At 41.5% G+C, this 19,286-nt stretch overlaps 1 protein-coding gene and 1 long non-coding RNA gene across 10 annotated transcripts in view; both read left to right on the plus strand.

Annotated features, from left to right (window-relative positions):
- Positions 1–19,286, plus strand: part of LOC106579649 (protein 4.1) — a 114,991-nt gene that overhangs the window by 79,071 nt on the left and 16,634 nt on the right. For all 8 annotated transcript variants that reach the window (XM_045702744.1, XM_045702739.1, XM_045702738.1 and 5 more), the window contains 5 exons: positions 971–1,018; positions 1,209–1,244; positions 9,674–9,868; positions 15,074–15,178; positions 18,294–19,208. In XM_045702744.1, the coding sequence (XP_045558700.1) occupies positions 971–1,018; positions 1,209–1,244; positions 9,674–9,868; positions 15,074–15,178; positions 18,294–19,208 (1,299 nt within the window). The remainder of the gene's footprint in view (positions 1–970; positions 1,019–1,208; positions 1,245–9,673; positions 9,869–15,073; positions 15,179–18,293; positions 19,209–19,286) is intronic.
- LOC123729032 (uncharacterized) lies at positions 1,254–3,953 on the plus strand. 2 transcript variants are annotated; one of them, XR_006760796.1, is made up of 3 exons: positions 1,254–2,335; positions 2,398–2,615; positions 2,675–3,953. It is a non-coding gene; the product is annotated as an uncharacterized lncRNA (long non-coding RNA). The 2 variants fall into 2 exon arrangements; XR_006760797.1 differs by having other exon boundaries at positions 1,254–1,938; positions 2,001–2,615.

Consider the following 19,286-nt stretch of genomic DNA (forward strand, 5'->3'; position numbering starts at 1 on the left):
ATCAAATATCTCTCTGTCCTTTGCCCACCCCTGAGAGCATTCTATAATAAATTCCTCTGAGTACCCAGATTCCACTCTGAAAATGACAGCTGTTTATTGCCCGAGCCAAGAGTAGAAAGTAGCTAGCGCCAGCCAAAGCTTTTCTGTCAGACAGACTAGAGCCAGATGGCCTTTCTCCTTCTAGGGTAGCGAAGTAGCACAAATCTCATTGTCTGGGGATGACGCCCTGTGCTTTCACGCTCTGCCACTCTCTCTATCAGGTAGGCAGGTCCCTGATAAGTCACTAATGGAGAACTGACCTGAACCTTCAGTACTCTGGCAGAGGGGCAACTTCAGATCAGTGCCAGAACACTCAGCGAAAGGCAGGGCCAGACTATTTGAAATGTAGAAATAAAAATGGCTTTTTTCTAGTGAACAAATTGATGACAAGGAGCTTAACCTGAATGAACTTTGACAGATGTAATGTCTGTACTTACTAGTTACCTAGGATAAGGGTTCTTAGTAGAATCCAAAGGTCAAACTACTAACGTTAATTGCAATCGTGATGAACATTCATAAGGCGGGAGAGTGACCTCAAGCTGGTGGAGTCATCTGTAATGTAGTTTAATGATATTATGTTGACATAGGTCATCTGAATATGTTTTAATGCATTTCCTGTTGTTTTTTTTTTACCCCGAAAACAGTTTACTGTCACATCCACTTTTGCTAATAGCTAATTTTACGTTTACGTCATTTAGCAGACGCTCTTATCCAGAGCGACTTACAAACTGGTGCATTCACCTTATGATATCCAGTGGATCAACCACTTTACAATAGTACATCTATATATATTTTTTTTGGGGGGGGTTAGAAGGATTACTTTTTAGGATTACCTAATGTTTAGGTAAATATGAGTTCTGGGAAATGCTATACTCAAACCTAACAGCCACGGTTCTCTTTCTCCTCATGCTGTTGTGTTACTACTAAACAGACTGAACTGACTGACACTGGTGTTGATGGTGAACTGACAGCCACGGAGGTTTGTAACATGGGTAGTCACTAGTCACCTCAACTATCATCTCCTCTTGTAGAAATCATACGTTCTTTGGTTTCACATTTCTATTTCAACAATATCTGATGTTATTTGATAGTTCCTCTCGTAAGCTATAACGTGTGTTGTATTCCGGTTTTGATATCAAATTTCCTCTCTGTACTTCCCATGCTGCCAGTCGGACCAGGAGGATGAGTCCGAGTTAAAGACACAGGTATACTAACTAAAGTATGGCACCTTAACACACATTACCACTCATTTCAGCCATAGCTGGTCAAACGACCATTTCACCCACAACCTGTGAACCTGGGATTCAAAATCACTGAAGGCTGCACAATCAACAGCCGCAATCTACGAGGAGATATAGATTTGACATGTAATAAAATCTAACGGACTGTCATTTTCTTTCCAGAACAGTCTCATAAGATGAATAAAGCGGGAGAATGTGTTTGTCAGACATAGTGTGCTGATGTTAGAAGTTGGTATTGTATGGAGCAGCAGGCTAGTGCATGATGGGGACTTTTGCTCAAGGACTTGGTTTGGACAGTAACAGTGGATTTACCATTTTTTAGGTCATCAACATGAGGGGTTTGTAACAGGTAGTTATAACAGACAACACGAGGGGTTTGTAACAGGTAGTTGTTATAACAGACAACATGAGGGGTTTGTAACAGGTAGTTGTTATAACAGACAACATGAGGGGTTTGTAACAGGTAGTTGTTATAACAGACAACATGAGGGGTTTGTAACAGGTAGTTGTTATAACAGACAACATGAGGGGTTTGTAACAGGTAGTTGTTATAACAGACAACATGAGGGGTTTGTAACAGGTAGTTGTTATAACAGACAACATGAGGGGTTTGTAACAGGTAGTTGTTATAACAGACAACATGAGGGGTTTGTAACAGGTAGTTGTTATAACAGACAACAGGTAGTTGTTATAACAGACAACATGAGGGGTTTGTAACAGGTAGTTGTTATAACAGACAACATGAGGGGTTTGTAACAGGTAGTTGTTATAACAGACAACACGAGGGGTTTGTAACAGGTAGTTGTTATAACAGACAACATGAGGGGTTTGTAACAGGTAGTTGTTATAACAGACAACATGAGGGGTTTGTAACAGGTAGTTGTTATAACAGACAACATGAGGGGTTTGTAACAGGTAGTTGTTATAACAGACAACAGGTAGTTGTTATAACAGACAACATGAGGGGTTTGTAACAGGTAGTTGTTATAACAGACAACATGAGGGGTTTGTAACAGGTAGTTGTTATAACAGACAACATGAGGGGTTTGTAACAGGTAGTTGTTATAACAGACAACAGGTAGTTGTTATAACAGACAACACGAGGGGTTTGTAACAGGTAGTTGTTATAACAGACAACATGAGGGGTTTGTAACAGGTAGTTGTTATAACAGACAACATGAGGGGTTTGTAACAGGTAGTTGTTATAACAGACAACATGAGGGGTTTGTAACAGGTAGTTGTTATAACAGACAACATGAGGGGTTTGTAACAGGTAGTTGTTATAACAGACAACAGGTAGTTGTTATAACAGACAACATGAGGGGTTTGTAACAGGTAGTTGTTATAACAGACAACATGAGGGGTTTGTAACAGGTAGTTATAACAGACAACAGGTAGTTGTTATAACAGACAACATGAGGGGTTTGTAACAGGTAGTTGTTATAACAGACAACATGAGGGGTTTGTAACAGGTAGTTGTTATAACAGACAACATGAGGGGTTTGTAACAGGTAGTTGTTATAACAGACAACATGAGGGGTTTGTAACAGGTAGTTGTTATAACAGACAACATGAGGGGTTTGTAACAGGTAGTTGTTATAACAGACAACATGAGGGGTTTGTAACAGGTAGTTGTTATAACAGACAACATGAGGGGTTTGTAACAGGTAGTTGTTATAACAGACAACATGAGGGGTTTGTAACAGGTAGTTGTTATAACAGACAACAGGTAGTTGTTATAACAGACAACATGAGGGGTTTGTAACAGGTAGTTGTTATAACAGACAACATGAGGGGTTTGTAACAGGTAGTTGTTATAACAGACAACATGAGGCGTTTGTAACAGGCAGTTTTTACTAATGATGATAACATATTGTTTTGAACTAATGTTGTCTGATGTTTATTCACTAACATGCTTACTTTTATTTGGGGATTTTGTTTTATTGATGTAATACATACTGTATTAACTGCATACACCAGGTGGAAGTTATTGCTAGATAGCCAGTAAGAGGATGTTGAGTTCTATTGATGTCTATGAATGCTTTCTTAAAAAGGGGCAAATCCTAACTTCCATTTAGTCATGCATTGATGTCAATGGAGACTAAGTGAAAACGTTACTTAAGTGAAAGTTAGGATTCGCCCGCAAAATGCAGATAAATCATTAGAGAAGAGAGGCCTGTTTCGGATAGATTATGACATTATATATTCAGCTCATTATACTGCAGCTGTGAACATAATACAAACATGCATCAAAGTAAAGGACATTACATTCGTCAGTCTGTCACCACGCAGATACTTAGCCATGCTACTTGAATAGCAGCACACAAGCTGCGCTCCCAAAGATTCAGATGTGTAATTTGTCTCACAAAACACAGTTGATTTTCTATTGCATTCACTATCGCATTCATTTGTTGGTTTTTAGCTTGCGTTTTAGCGTCCAGTGGCATTCTTGTTTTCCATGGAATTTTATTTTCAGTATTTTTTTTATTCACGGACGTAAAACATATTGCACAATCTTAAACAACATAACACAACACTGCTATATTGACTTGACATCCATACACATGTAACATTTAAAACCTAACGGTTACTAACCCTAACAGTAACTAACCCTAACAGTAACTAACCCTAACAGTAACTAACCCTAACGGTAACTAACCCTAACGGTAACTAACCCTAACAGTAACTAACCCTAACAGTAACTAACCCTAACAGTAACTAACCCTAATGGTTACTAACCCTAACAGTAACTAACCCTAACAGTAACTAACCCTAACAGTAACTAACCCTAACATTAACTAACCCTAACAGTAACTAACCCTAACGGTTACTAACCCTAACAGTAACTAACCCTAACAGTAACTAACCCTAACGGTAACTAACCCTAACAATAACTAACCCTAACGGTAACTAACCCTAACAGTAACTAACCCTAACGGTAACTAACCCTAATGGTTACTAACCCTAACAGTAACTAACCCTAACAGTAACTAACCCTAACGGTAACTAACCCTAACGGTAACTAACCCTAACGGTAACTAACCCTAACAGTAACTAACCCTAACAGTAACTAACCCTAATGGTTACTAACCCTAACAGTAACTAACCCTAACAGTAACTAACCCTAACAGTAACTAACCCTAACGGTAACTAACCCTAACAGTAACTAACCCTAACATTAACTAACCCTAACGGTAACTAACCCTAACGGTTACTAACCCTAACAGTAACTAACCCTAACAGTAACTAACCCTAACGGTTACTAACCCTAACAGTAACTAACCCTAACAGTAACTAACCCTAACGGTTACTAACCCTAACCGTAACTAACCCCAACAGTAACTAACCCTAACCCTAACCTAACAGTAACTAACCCTAACAGTAACTAACCCTAACAGTAACTAACCCTAATGGTTACTAACCCTAACAGTAACTAACCCTAACAGTAACTAACCCTAACAGTAACTAACCCTAACGGTTACTAACCCTAACAGTAACTAACCCTAACAGTAACTGACCCTAATGGTAACTAACCCTAACAGTAACTAACCCTAACGGTTACTAACCCTAACCGTAACTAACCCCAACAGTAACAAACCCTAACAGTAACTAACCTTAACGGTAATTAACCCTAATGGAAACTAACCCTAACAGTAACTAACCCTAACAGTAACTAACCCTAATGGTTACTAACCCTAACAGTAACTAACCCTAACAGTAACTGACCCTAACGGTAACTAACCCTAACAGTAACTAACCCTAATGGTTACTAACCCTAACAGTAACTAACCCTAACGGTAACTAACCCTAATGGAAATTAACCCTAACAGTAACTAACCCTAACAGTAACTAACCCTAATGGTTACTAACCCTAACAGTAACTAACCCTAACAGTAACTAACCCTAATGGTTACTAACCCTAACAGTAACTAACCCAAACAGTAACTAACCCTAACAGTAACTAACCCTAACAGTAACTAACCCTAACGGTAACTAACCCTAACAGTAACTAACCCTAACAGTAACTAACCCTAACAGCTACTAACCCTAACGGTAACTAACCCTAACGGTAACTAACCCTAACAGTAACTAACCCTAACAGTAACTAACCCTAACAGTAACTGACCCTAACAGTAACTAACCCTAACAGTAACTAACCCTAACAGTAACTAACCCTAACAGTTACTAACCCTAACAGTAACTAACCCTAATGGTTACTAACTCTAAAAATAACTAACCCTAACAATAACTAACCCTAACAGTAACGAATCCTAACGGTTACTAACCCTAACAGTAACTAACCCTAACAGTAATTAACCATAACAGTAATTAACCCTAACAGTAACTAACCCTAACAGTAACTAACCCTAATGGTTACTAACCCTGACAGTAACTAACCCTAACAGTAACTCACCCTAATGGTTACTAATCCTGACAGTAACTAACCCTAACAGTTACTAACCCTAACAGTAACTAACCCTAATGGAAACTAACCCTAACGGTAACTAACCCTAATGGTTACTAACCCTAACAGTAACTAACCCTAATGGTTACTAACCCTAACAGTAACTAACCCTAATGGTTACTAACAGTAACTAACCCTAACAGTAACTAACCCTATCATTAACTAACCCTAACAGTAACTAACCCTAACGGTAACTAACCCTAACAGTAACTAACCCTAATGGCAACTAACCCTAATGGTTACTAACCCTAACAGTAACGAACCCTAACAGTAACTGACCCTAACAGTAACTAACCCTAACAGTAACTAACCCTAATGGCAACTAACCCTAACAGTAACTAACCCTAACAGTAACTAACCCTAACAGTAACTAACCCTAATGGTTACTAATCCTAACAGTAACTAACCCTAATGGCAACTAACCCTAACAGTAACTAACCCTAATGGTTACTAACCCTAACAGTTACTAACCCTAACAGTAACTAACCCTAACAGTAACTAACCCTAACGGTAACTAACCCTAACAGTAACTAACCCTAAACGTAACTAACCCTAATGGTTACTAACCCTAACAGTAACTAACCCTAACAGTTACTAACCCTAACAGTAACTAACCCTAACGGTAACTAACCCTAACAGTAACTAATCCTAATGGTTACTAACCCTAACAGTAACTAACCCTAACAGTTACTAACCCTAACAGTAACTAACCCTAATGGTTACTAACTCTAACAATAACTAACCCTAACAATAACTAACCCTAACAGTAACGAATCCTAACGGTTACTAACCCTAACAGTAACTAACCCTAACAGTAATTAACCCTAACAGTAACTAACCCTAACAGTAACTAACCCTAACGGTTTACTAACCCTGACAGTAACTAACCCTAACAGTAACTCACCCTAACGGTTACTAACCCTGACAGTAACTAACCCTAACAGTTACTAACCCTAACAGTAACTAACCCTAATGGAAAATAACCTAACAGTAACTAACCCTAATGGTTACTAACCCTAACAGTAACTAACCCTAATGGTTACTAACCGTAACAGTAACTAACCCTAATGGTTACTAACAGTAACTAACCCTGACAGTAACTAACCCTAACAGTAACTCACCCTAACGGTTACTAACCCTGACAGTAACTAACCCTAACAGTTACTAACCCTAACGGTAACTAACCCTAACAGTAACTAATCCTAATGGTTACTAACCCTAACAGTAACTAACCCTAACAGTTACTAACCCTAACAGTAACTAACCCTAATGGTTACTAACTCTAACAATAACTAACCCTAACAATAACTAACCCTAACAGTAACGAATCCTAACGGTTACTAACCCTAACAGTAACTAACCCTAACAGTAATTAACCCTAACAGTAACTAACCCTAACAGTAACTAACCCTAACGGTTACTAACCCTGACAGTAACTAACCCTAACAGTAACTCACCCTAACGGTTACTAACCCTGACAGTAACTAACCCTAACAGTAACTAACCCTAATGGAAAATAACCCTAACAGTAACTAACCCTAATGGTTACTAACCCTAACAGTAACTAACCCTAATGGTTACTAACCGTAACAGTAACTAACCCTAATGGTTACTAACAGTAACTAACCCTGACAGTAACTAACCCTAACAGTAACTCACCCTAACGGTTACTAACCCTGACAGTAACTAACCCTAACAGTTACTAACCCTAACAGTAACTAACCCTAATGGAAAATAACCGTAACAGTAACTAACCCTAATGGTTACTAACCCTAACAGTAACTAACCCTAATGGTTACTAACCGTAACAGTAACTAACCCTAATGGTTACTAACAGTAACTAACCCTAACAGTAACTAACCCTAACAGTAACTAACCCTAACGGTAACTAACCCTAACGGTAACTAACCCTAACAGTAACTAACCTTAATGGTTACTAACCCTAACAGTAACTAACCCTAATGGTTACTAACCCTAACAGTTACTAACCCTAACAGTAACTAACCCTAACAGTAACTAACCCTAACGGTAACTAACCCTAACAGTAACTAACCCTAAACGTAACTAACCCTAATGGTTACTAACCCTAACAGTAACTAACCCTAACAGTTACTAACCCTAACAGTAACTAACCCTAACGGTAACTAACCCTAACAGTAACTAATCCTAATGGTTACTAACCCTAACAGTAACTAACCCTAACAGTTACTAACCCTAACAGTAACTAACCCTAATGGTTACTAACTCTAACAATAACTAACCCTAACAATAACTAACCCTAACAGTAACGAATCCTAACGGTTACTAACCCTAACAGTAACTAACCCTAACAGTAATTAACCCTAACAGTAACTAACCCTAACAGTAACTAACCCTAACGGTTACTAACCCTGACAGTAACTAACCCTAACAGTAACTCACCCTAACGGTTACTAACCCTGACAGTAACTAACCCTAACAGTTACTAACCCTAACAGTAACTAACCCTAATGGAAAATAACCCTAACAGTAACTAACCCTAATGGTTACTAACCCTAACAGTAACTAACCCTAATGGTTACTAACCGTAACAGTAACTAACCCTAATGGTTACTAACAGTAACTAACCCTGACAGTAACTAACCCTAACAGTAACTCACCCTAACGGTTACTAACCCTGACAGTAACTAACCCTAACAGTTACTAACCCTAACGGTAACTAACCCTAACAGTAACTAATCCTAATGGTTACTAACCCTAACAGTAACTAACCCTAACAGTTACTAACCCTAACAGTAACTAACCCTAATGGTTACTAACTCTAACAATAACTAACCCTAACAATAACTAACCCTAACAGTAACGAATCCTAACGGTTACTAACCCTAACAGTAACTAACCCTAACAGTAATTAACCCTAACAGTAACTAACCCTAACAGTAACTAACCCTAACGGTTACTAACCCTGACAGTAACTAACCCTAACAGTAACTCACCCTAACGGTTACTAACCCTGACAGTAACTAACCCTAACAGTAACTAACCCTAATGGAAAATAACCCTAACAGTAACTAACCCTAATGGTTACTAACCCTAACAGTAACTAACCCTAATGGTTACTAACCGTAACAGTAACTAACCCTAATGGTTACTAACAGTAACTAACCCTGACAGTAACTAACCCTAACAGTAACTCACCCTAACGGTTACTAACCCTGACAGTAACTAACCCTAACAGTTACTAACCCTAACAGTAACTAACCCTAATGGAAAATAACCGTAACAGTAACTAACCCTAATGGTTACTAACCCTAACAGTAACTAACCCTAATGGTTACTAACCGTAACAGTAACTAACCCTAATGGTTACTAACAGTAACTAACCCTAACAGTAACTAACCCTAACAGTAACTAACCCTAACGGTTACTAACCCTAACGGTAACTAACCCTAACAGTAACTAACCTTAATGGTTACTAACCCTAACAGTAACTAACCCTAATGGTTACTAACCCTAACAGTAACTAACCCTAACAGTAACTAACCCTAACAGTAACTAACCCTAACGGTTACTAACCCTAACGGTAACTAACCCTAACAGTAACTAACCTTAATGGTTACTAACCCTAACAGTAACTAACCCTAACGGTTACTAACCCTAACGGTAACTAACCCTAACAGTAACTAACCTTAATGGTTACTAACCCTAACAGTAACTAACCCTAATGGCAACTAACCCTAACAGTAACTAACCCTAATGGCAACTAACCCTAACGGTAACTAACCCTAACAGTAACTAACCCTAATGGCAACTAACCCTAACGGTAACTAACCCTAACAGTAACTAACCCTAACGGTAACTAACCCTAACAATAACTAACCCTAACAGTAACTAACCCTAACAGTAGTGTATCATTATCAGTAAGATTACTTCTCTTCCTGCTCCCCAGGACACAGTGGGCACGCCGGAGGAGCTGTTGAAACACACGACCAACATCAGTGAGCTCAAGAGGTCGTTCCTGGAGACGGGCGCCGACTCGGCTGGCCTTACCGAATGGGAGAAGAGGCTGTCCTCGTCCCCCCTGCGCTCGCCGCGTCTCGACGAGGCCCCCATGATCGAACCCCTGGAACTCGACGAGGTACCGGTAAGTTCACTGTTAAATCAGAGAGGGACTGAATGGAGAGAGAGAGAGACAGGGGGACATCCACGTACCTTTTAGAGACCCCTCCATTTTTTATAAAATATTTAGTAGAACCTCACTGGGTGGAAACATCAACATTAGAAATCTAGTGGCATCTAATCCAGTGATGGCCAGTGTGCAGGTTTTTGTTCCATTCCTGCTCTAACACCTGATTCTACTAATCAGCTGCTCATTATCTCCTTGATAAGCTGAATCAGGGGGTGTACATACACAACCCTGATCTAAAGAGAAATAACATATTCACTTTTGATAGGCCATGATTTGAAAGTTGAGATGTGTCTGCTACAGTGTGAGTAGATGGAGATGTGTCTGCTACAGTGTGAGTAGATGGAGATGTGTCTGCTACAGTGTGAGTAGATGGAGATGTGTCTGCTACAGTGTGAGGAGATGGAGATGTGTCTGCTACAGTGTGAGAAGATGGAGATGTGTCTGCTACAGTGTGAGGAGATTGAGATGTGTCTGCTACAGTGTGAGGAGATGGAGATGTGTCTGCTACAGTGTGAGAAGATTGAGATGTGTCTGCTACAGTGTGAGGAGATGGAGATGTGTCTGCTACAGTGTGAGAAGATGGAGATGTGTCTGCTACAGTGTGAGGAGATTGAGATGTGTCTGCTACAGTGTGAGGAGATGGAGATGTGTCTGCTACAGTGTGAGAAGATGGAGATGTGTCTGCTACAGTGTGAGGAGATTGAGATGTGTCTGCTACAATGTGAGAAGATGGAGATGTGTCTGCTACAGTGTGAGAAGATGGAGATGTGTCTGCTACAGTGCGAGAAGATGGAGATGTGTCTGCTACAGTATGAGGAGATTGAGATGTGTCTGCTACAATGTGAGAAGATGGAGATGTGTCTGCTACAGTGTGAGAAGATGGAGATGTGTCTGCTACAGTGCGAGAAGATGGAGATGTGTCTGCTACAATGTGAGAAGATGGAGATGTGTCTGCTACAGTGTGAGAAGATGGAGATGTGTCTGCTACAGTGCGAGAAGATGGATATGTGTCTGCTACAGTGCGAGAAGATGGAGATGTGTCTGCTACAGTGTGAGAAGATGGAGATGTGTCTGCTACAGTGCGAGAAGATGGAGATGTGTCTGCTACAGTGCGAGAAGATGGAGATGTGTCTGCTACAGTGCGAGAAGATGGAGATGTGTCTGCTACAGTGTGAGAAGATGGAGATGTGTCTGCTACAGTGCGAGAAGATGGAGATGTGTCTGCTACAGTGTGAGAAGATGGAGATGTGTCTGCTACAGTGCGAGAAGATGGAGATGTGTCTGCTACAGTGTGAGAAGATGGAGATGTGTCTGCTACAGTGTGAGAAGATGGAGATGTGTCTGCTACAGTGTGAGAAGATGGGGATGTGTCTGCTACAGTGTGAGAAGATGGAGATGTGTCTGCTACAGTGTGAGGAGATGGAGATGTGTCTGCTACAGTGTGAGAAGATGGAGATGTGTCTGCTACAGTGTGAGGAGATGGAGATGTGTCTGCTACAGTGTGAGAAGATGGAGATGTGTCTGCTACAGTGTGAGAAGATGGAGATGTGTCTGCTACAGTGCGAGAAGATGGAGATGTGTCTGCTACAGTGTGAGAAGATGGAGATGTGTCTGCTACAGTGCGAGGAGATTGAGATGTGTCTGCTACAGTGTGAGAAGATGGAGATGTGTCTGCTACAGTGTGAGAAGATGGAGATGTGTCTGCTACAGTGTGAGAAGATGGAGATGTGTCTGCTACAGTGTGAGAAGATGGAGATGTGTCTGCTACAGTGCGAGAAGATGGAAATGTGTCTGCTACAGTGTGAGAAGATGGAGATGTGTCTGCTACAGTGTGAGGAGATGGAGATGTGTCTGCTACAGTGTGAGGAGATTGAGATGTGTCTGCTACAGTGTGAGAAGATGGAGATGTGTCTGCTACAGTGTGAGAAGATGGAGATGTGTCTGCTACAGTGTGAGGAGATTGAGATGTGTCTGCTACAATGTGAGAAGATGGAGATGTGTCTGCTACAGTGTGAGGAGATTGAGATGTGTCTGCTACAGTGCGAGAAGATGGAGATGTGTCTGCTACAGTGTGAGGAGATTGAGATGTGTCTGCTACAGTGCGAGAAGATGGAGATGTGTCTGCTACAGTGTGAGGAGATTGAGATGTGTCTGCTACAGTGTGAGAAGATGGAGATGTGTCTGCTACAGTGTGAGGAGATGGAGATGTGTCTGCTACAGTGTGAGGAGATTGAGATGTGTCTGCTACAGTGTGAGAAGATGGAGATGTGTCTGCTACAGTGTGAGAAGATGGAGATGTGTCTGCTACAGTGTGAGGAGATTGAGATGTGTCTGCTACAATGTGAGAAGATGGAGATGTGTCTGCTACAGTGTGAGGAGATTGAGATGTGTCTGCTACAGTGCGAGAAGATGGAGATGTGTCTGCTACAGTGTGAGGAGATTGAGATGTGTCTGCTACAGTGCGAGAAGATGGAGATGTGTCTGCTACAGTGTGAGCTCAGGTTGTTTAGGGGGAAAGAGATGAATGAGATCCTTCCTCTCCATGTCAAGTCTCTGGAGACTGGGGCCTCTAACGCCTCCCTTTGAAAATTGCTCAGGTGGAGGACGGTGCTTAACACCCAGCTACAGGAGATAGAAGAACAGCTGTTATGAAAGAATCGCTGCCTCATTATAACATTTGACACCTACCTTTCTTCTCCAGTGCTGTTTTCAAATAGTTACCAAGCATCAACCTGTTTTTCAATGGAAGTTAAGCCACGGTAAAAGGAAGTGATTCCGATGCGGCTCCTTGACTAAGCCAAGACGTGTAAGCTACAGTATCCAACCATTGAAAAGTAGATAAAAGAAGCAAGCGTTGAAAGGAGAAGGGACAATTAACAGTGGGACATCAGAATAGGGCTTGATTGATTTGTAGCAGCCTGGCCAGTGAACGAGTAATACATCCTTGTGCTGTAACCTTGCCAAACGGAGGTGGGAGGGAGAGACAGAAGGAAGCCATTGGAAACATCCTTCTCGGCTAAGCATTTTAGTGCACTAAGATATATATATATATATATATATATATATATTATATATATATGGAGAGGCATGCAGGGACTTCAAAAGAGAGAGGGGATTAGGGAGAAGAAACCCTGCTCCCCTTTGCATAGAGTGTGTGTGTGTGTGTGTGTGTGTGTGTGTGTGTGTGTGTGTGTGTGTGTGTGTGTGTGTGTGTGTGTGTGTGTGTGTGTGTGTGTGTGTGTGTGTGTGTGTGTGTGTGTGTGTGTGTGGGAACATCAAGCAGTCGGGAGAATGGCAATGATGACGTCACCAGGGAAAGGAGATATTTTATTCATTAATGTATCAGCGACGACGGCATATTTCGGCCAGTATATATTTTTATGACTGTTGGGATGTGGTTAAATTAAGTGTGAAAAGGAGACAGTTTACCACTCAGCCAAGTCTTGCTACCTTGTTTCATTCTTTATTTGTGAGCTACTGGAAGAAGAGGGACTGTGTCTGCACTCTGTAGAGAATGTCTCATAAATTCAGACCCATATGTCCGATATCAACCACACAGTGTGACTACGTTTGGAGAGATACTATAGTCCTGTAGTCACACGCTGGTGAAATCTCAGATCACACACTCTTATCAAACACAATGAGTAAATATCACACACTCTGATCAAACACAATGAGTAAATATCACACACACTCTGATCAAACACAATGAGTAAATATCACACACTCTGATCAAACACAATGAGTAAATATCACACACTCTGATCAAACACAATGAGTAAATATCACACACTCTGATCAAACACAATGAGTAAATATCACACACTCTGATCAGACACAATGAGTAAATATCACACACTCTGATCAAACACAATGAGTAAATATCACACACTCTGATCAAACACAATGAGTAAATATCACACACTCTGATCAAACACAATGAGTAAATATCACACACTCTGATCAAACACAATGAGTAAATATCCCACACTCTGATCAAACACAACGAGTAAATATCACACACTCTGATCAAACACAATGAGTAAATATCACACACACTCTGATCAAACACAATGAGTAAATATCACACACACTCTGATCAAACACAATGAGTAAATATCACACACTCTGATCAAACACAATGAGTAAATATCACACACTCTGATCAAACACAATGAGTAAATATCACACACTCTGATCAGACACAATGAGTAAATATCACACACTCTGATCAAACACAATGAGTAAATATCACACACTCTGATCAAACACAATGAGTAAATATCACACACTCTGATCAAACACAATGAGTAAATATCACACACTCTGATCAAACACAATGAGTAAATATCCCACACTCTGATCAAACACAACGAGTAAATATCACACACTCTGATCAAACACAATGAGTAAATATCACACACACTCTGATCAAACACAATGAGTAAATATCACACACACTCTGATCAAACACAATGAGTAAATATCACACACTCTGATCAAACACAATGAGTAAATATCACACACTCTGATCAAACACAATGAGTAAATATCCCACACTCTGATCAAACACAATGAGTAAATATCACACACTCTGATCAAACACAATGAGTAAATATCACACACTCTGATCAAACACAATGAGTAAATATCACACACACTCTGATCAAACACAATGAGTAAATATCACACACTCTGATCAGACACAATGAGTAAATATCACACACTCTGATCAAACACAATGAGTAAATATCACACACTCTGATCAAACACAATGAGTAAATATCCCACACTCTGATCAAACACAATGAGTAAATATCACACACTCTGATCAAACACAATGAGTAAATATCACACACTCTGATCAAACACAATGAGTAAATATCACACACACTCTGATCAAACACAATGAGTAAATATCACACACTCTGATCAAACACAATGAGTAAATATCACACACTCTGATCAAACACAATGAGTAAATATCACACACTCTGATCAAACACAATGAGTAAATATCACACACTCTGTAATGAGTAATGGAGCCAGCAATAGGATGCAGACCACACACGCACGCACACCTCAAAACTACTTTCAATTCTAGTTCATTCATGCTGTTCGTTTGTTTCCCTTTTGTCTTTTTCTTTTCCATTCATGTAGAGCCAACAGGATGAGGGAGAGGGTGAGAGGGAGAGAGCCATGGCTGCAGGCGGTAGCGTTGAGGAGGACATCAAGCACAGCCCTGTGGATACTAAGACTACTGTGGTAGGTAGCCAAGCTGTCACTACATACAAGTATCTGCTGGTGCAGGTATCTCTGTGTGATTAGAAAACCTTCATGTCTGCTGCTTGGCTAGATTAGAGCCAGCTACGCCAATTAATTATTGACGAGTCTTACACATTTAACCTGTGATCCATTTGAGTGTGTAGGACTAGGTTCCTATCCAGCAAACCAACATTTAATTAGTTATGTGACAGTTCCCAGAACATTCATTAGGCCACGGCAAATGTCTCTTAACCGAAAAACTGTCCAGTCGTGCTGATGATTATAGAATGTTTGTAGAAAACGTTCGCCTGACTTTCCAAGAACGTTCCTAGAAAACGTTTTGTTTGTTCTTTAAAGGTTCCTAGAATGTTTCTGGGAACCGTCTGGTGGGAACATTGTGGGGACATTTACTGGAAACATTACTGATTTATCGTGTTATTACATTACCTGGAAACCTAATGAGAACGTTTGGGGAATGTTCTGTGATGGTTGTTACAGATGTTGTGCACAACATTTTTGTGAATTTTAGGAGAACATTCCAAGAATATTTCATAAAAAAATTTAAAATAAGAAAATAAATTGATTTTGTTTTAAAAAATGTTAATGTTTTTGGGGTGTTATCATCCTAATGTTGGATAAAACCCTAACTATAAGTTAATGGGAATCTTAGCTAATATTTTGGGAATGTTCCCGGTTTGCTGGGTATACTATTCATTGTCAGCAGTGGATGACAATGTGACTCATTTGACCCTGTACAGTACCAGTCAACCTTTGCACACTCTTGGCATTCTCTCAACCAGCTTCATGAGGTAGTCACCTGGAATGCATTTTCAATTAACATGTGTGTCTTGTTAAAAGTTAATTTGTGGAATTTCTTTCCTTAATGCGTTTGGGCCAATCAGTTGTGTTGTGACAAGGTAGGGGTGGTGTACAGAAGATATAGCCCTATTTGGTAAAAGACCAAGTCCATATTATGGCAAGAACTGCTCAAATAAGCAAAGAGAAACGTCAATCCATCATTACTTTAAGACATGGCAAGATCTTTGACAGTTTCTTCAAGTGCAGTCGCAAAAAAACGTCAAACGCTATGATGAAACTGGCTCTTATGAGGACTGCCACAGGAAAGGAAGACCCAGAGTTAACTCTGCTGCAGAGGATATGTTCATTGGAGTTACCAGCCTCAGAAATTGCATTCCAAATAAATGCTTCACAGATGCTTCGCAGAGTTCAAGTAACAGACACATTGCAACATCAGTTGTTCAGAGGAGTGAATCAGGCCTTCATGGTTCAAATTGCTGCAAAGAAACCACAACTAAAGGACACCAATAAGAAGAAGAGACTTGTTTGGGCCAAGAAACACAAACAATGGACACTAGACCAGTGGAAATCTGTCTTTTGGTCTAATGAGTCTAAATTTTAGATTTTTGGTTCCAACCGCTGTGTCTTTGTGAGACACAGAGTAGGTGAACAGATGATCTCCTCATGAGTAGTTCCCACTGTGAAGCATGGAGGAGGAGGTGTGATGGTGTGGGGCTGCTTTGCTGGTGACACTGTCAGTGATTTATTTAGAATTCAAGGCACACTTAACCAGCATGGCTGCCACAGCATTTTGCAGCGATACACCATCCCATCTGGTTTGCGCTTAGTGGGACTATCATTTGTTTTTCAACAGGACAATGACCCAACAAACCTCCAGGCTGTGTAAGGGCTATTTGACCAAGAAGGAGAGTGATAGGGTGCTGTATCAGATTACCTGGCCTCCAGAATCACCTGACCTCAACCCAATTGAGATGGTTTGGGATGAGTTGGACCGCAGAGTAAAGAAAAAGCAGCCAACATGTGCTCAGCATATGTGGAAACTCCTTCAAGACTGTTGTAAAAGCATTCCAGGTGACTACCTCATGAAGCTGGTTGAGAGAATGGTTGAGAGAATGGTTGAGAGGATGCCAAGAGTGTGTAAAGCTGTCATCAAGGCAAAGGGTGGCTATTTTGAAGAATCTTTTTGTTTAACACTTTTTTGGCTACTACATGATTCCATATGTGTTATATCATAGTTTGGATGTCTTCATTATTATTCTACAATGTAGAAAATAGTAAAAATAAAGAAAAACCCTTCAATGAGCTATACGGAGAGATTGCTTTTAACAATACACTATTAACTAAGAACAGTGATACAATACATGACCAAAAGTATGTGGACACCTGCTCGTCGAACATCTCATTCCCAAATCATGGGCATTAATATGGAGTTTGTCCCCCCTTTGCTGCTATAACAGCCTCCATTCCTCTGGGAAAGCTTTCCACTAGATGTTGCAACATTGCTGCGGGGACTTGCTTCCATTCAGCCACAAGAGCATTAATGAGGTCGGGCACTGATGTTGGGCGATTAGGCCTGGCTCACAGTTGGCGTTCCAATTCATCCCAAAGGTGTTCGATGGGGTTGTGGTCAGGGCTCTGTGTAGGACAGTCAAGTGCTTCCAAACCATTTCTGTATGGCCATCGCTTTGTGCATGGGGGCATTGTCATGCTGAAACAGGAAAGGGCCTTCCCCAAACTGTTGCCACAGGTTTGGAAGCACAGAATCGTCTAAAATGTCATCCGCCAAACCCAGATTCGTCCGTTGGACTGCCAGATGGTGAAGCGTGATTCATCACCACTTCGTGGCTGAGCCGTTGTTGCTCCTAGACGTTTCCACTTCACAATAACAGCACTTACAGTTGACTGGGGCAGTTGTAGCAGTGCAAAGATTTGACAAACTGACTTGTTGGAAAGGTGGCATCCTATGACGGTGCCACTTTGAAAGTCACTGAGCTCTTCATTAAGGCCATTCTACTGCCAATGTTTGTCTATGTAGATTGCATGGCTGTGTGCTCAATTGTATACACCTGTCAGCAACGGGTGTGGCTGAAATAGTCGAATCCACTCATTTGAAAGGGTGTCCACATACTTTTGCATATATATTGTATATGTTGCTGTCTATGTTCATGCTGTCTATGATCTATGTTCCTTCAAGTCTAAAGTTGCTTCCTTATTGCTCTTCTTGGGACTGCCATTGGAAGTCCTACTCCCCCATTGAACTGGCTAACCCCAGTCTTTGTATGTATCTTGTATGTAGGACTCTGACGGGTGGGTAATAGTAAGCAAAGTCCCTCCTAAGGTAGCCGAAAAGAGAAACATTGTCAACTATAAAGTTATGGCCGTCGATAACACTGTGGCTGAAGGAGCGCTCGGCGGCGCCAGTGGTGTCGTTGTCATCAAGGAGTTTGGCAAACGATACGAGAGCTTCAGCAGTGAACTAGCATCCAAGACCGAGGAGATGGAGGAGAAGACCTACACCCTGGGCAAGTCCTACGACACCATGTCAGGCAAGATCGTCACCATGACGACGCATGCCAAAGATGGTGGGGAAGCGGCCATAGCCGCTCCGGCGGTGTTCGCCAGGGAGCTGAAGAGGGCGGCGGACCAATCCACCACCACTGTGAAGATCATCCCGGTGTCGACTGAGTACGAGATGCCAGTGTCGGTCCACTTGAGTCTCCCGCCCATAGAGGGAATCGGACCCCCAATGATCACCATCCAGGAGGCCAGGACCCCCTCTCCATCTGAGGGAATGGGACCCTCCATGATCACCATCCAGGAGGCCAGGACCCCCTCTCCATCTGAGGGAATGGGACCCTCCCTGATCACCATCCAGGAGGCCAGGACCCCCTCTCCATCTGAGCCCAGCGACGGTGGCCTGGGCGCCATGCGGACCGTAGTGTCCATCCGCTCCAGCCAGGACATCAGTGATGCTGCGAGAGCAGACAGCAGGAAGCAGCTAAGGGAGACTTTTCTCCTGGGAGACAGGAGCACCACCCCTGTTGCGCCTCACACACCCCTCTCGCCACGGTCCCCAATGGCCAAGTCCCCAATGGCCAAGTCCCCAATGGCCAAGTCCCCCATGAAGATGCCCAAGCCTCAAATGGTCGATCTGCGTCTGAGCCCCAGCCCTGTGTCCTATCTATCCAGAACCCCATCGCCCTCCAAAGTGGTAGGATGATATGAAACCCCCCCAAATACCTGAAACCCCTTCTCCCTAACCCCCACTTTATCCTCAAGCTACTTCCCC

Source organism: Salmo salar, chromosome ssa19 (assembly GCF_905237065.1).
Source record: "Salmo salar chromosome ssa19, Ssal_v3.1, whole genome shotgun sequence".
NCBI classification, from domain to species: domain Eukaryota; kingdom Metazoa; phylum Chordata; class Actinopteri; order Salmoniformes; family Salmonidae; genus Salmo; species Salmo salar.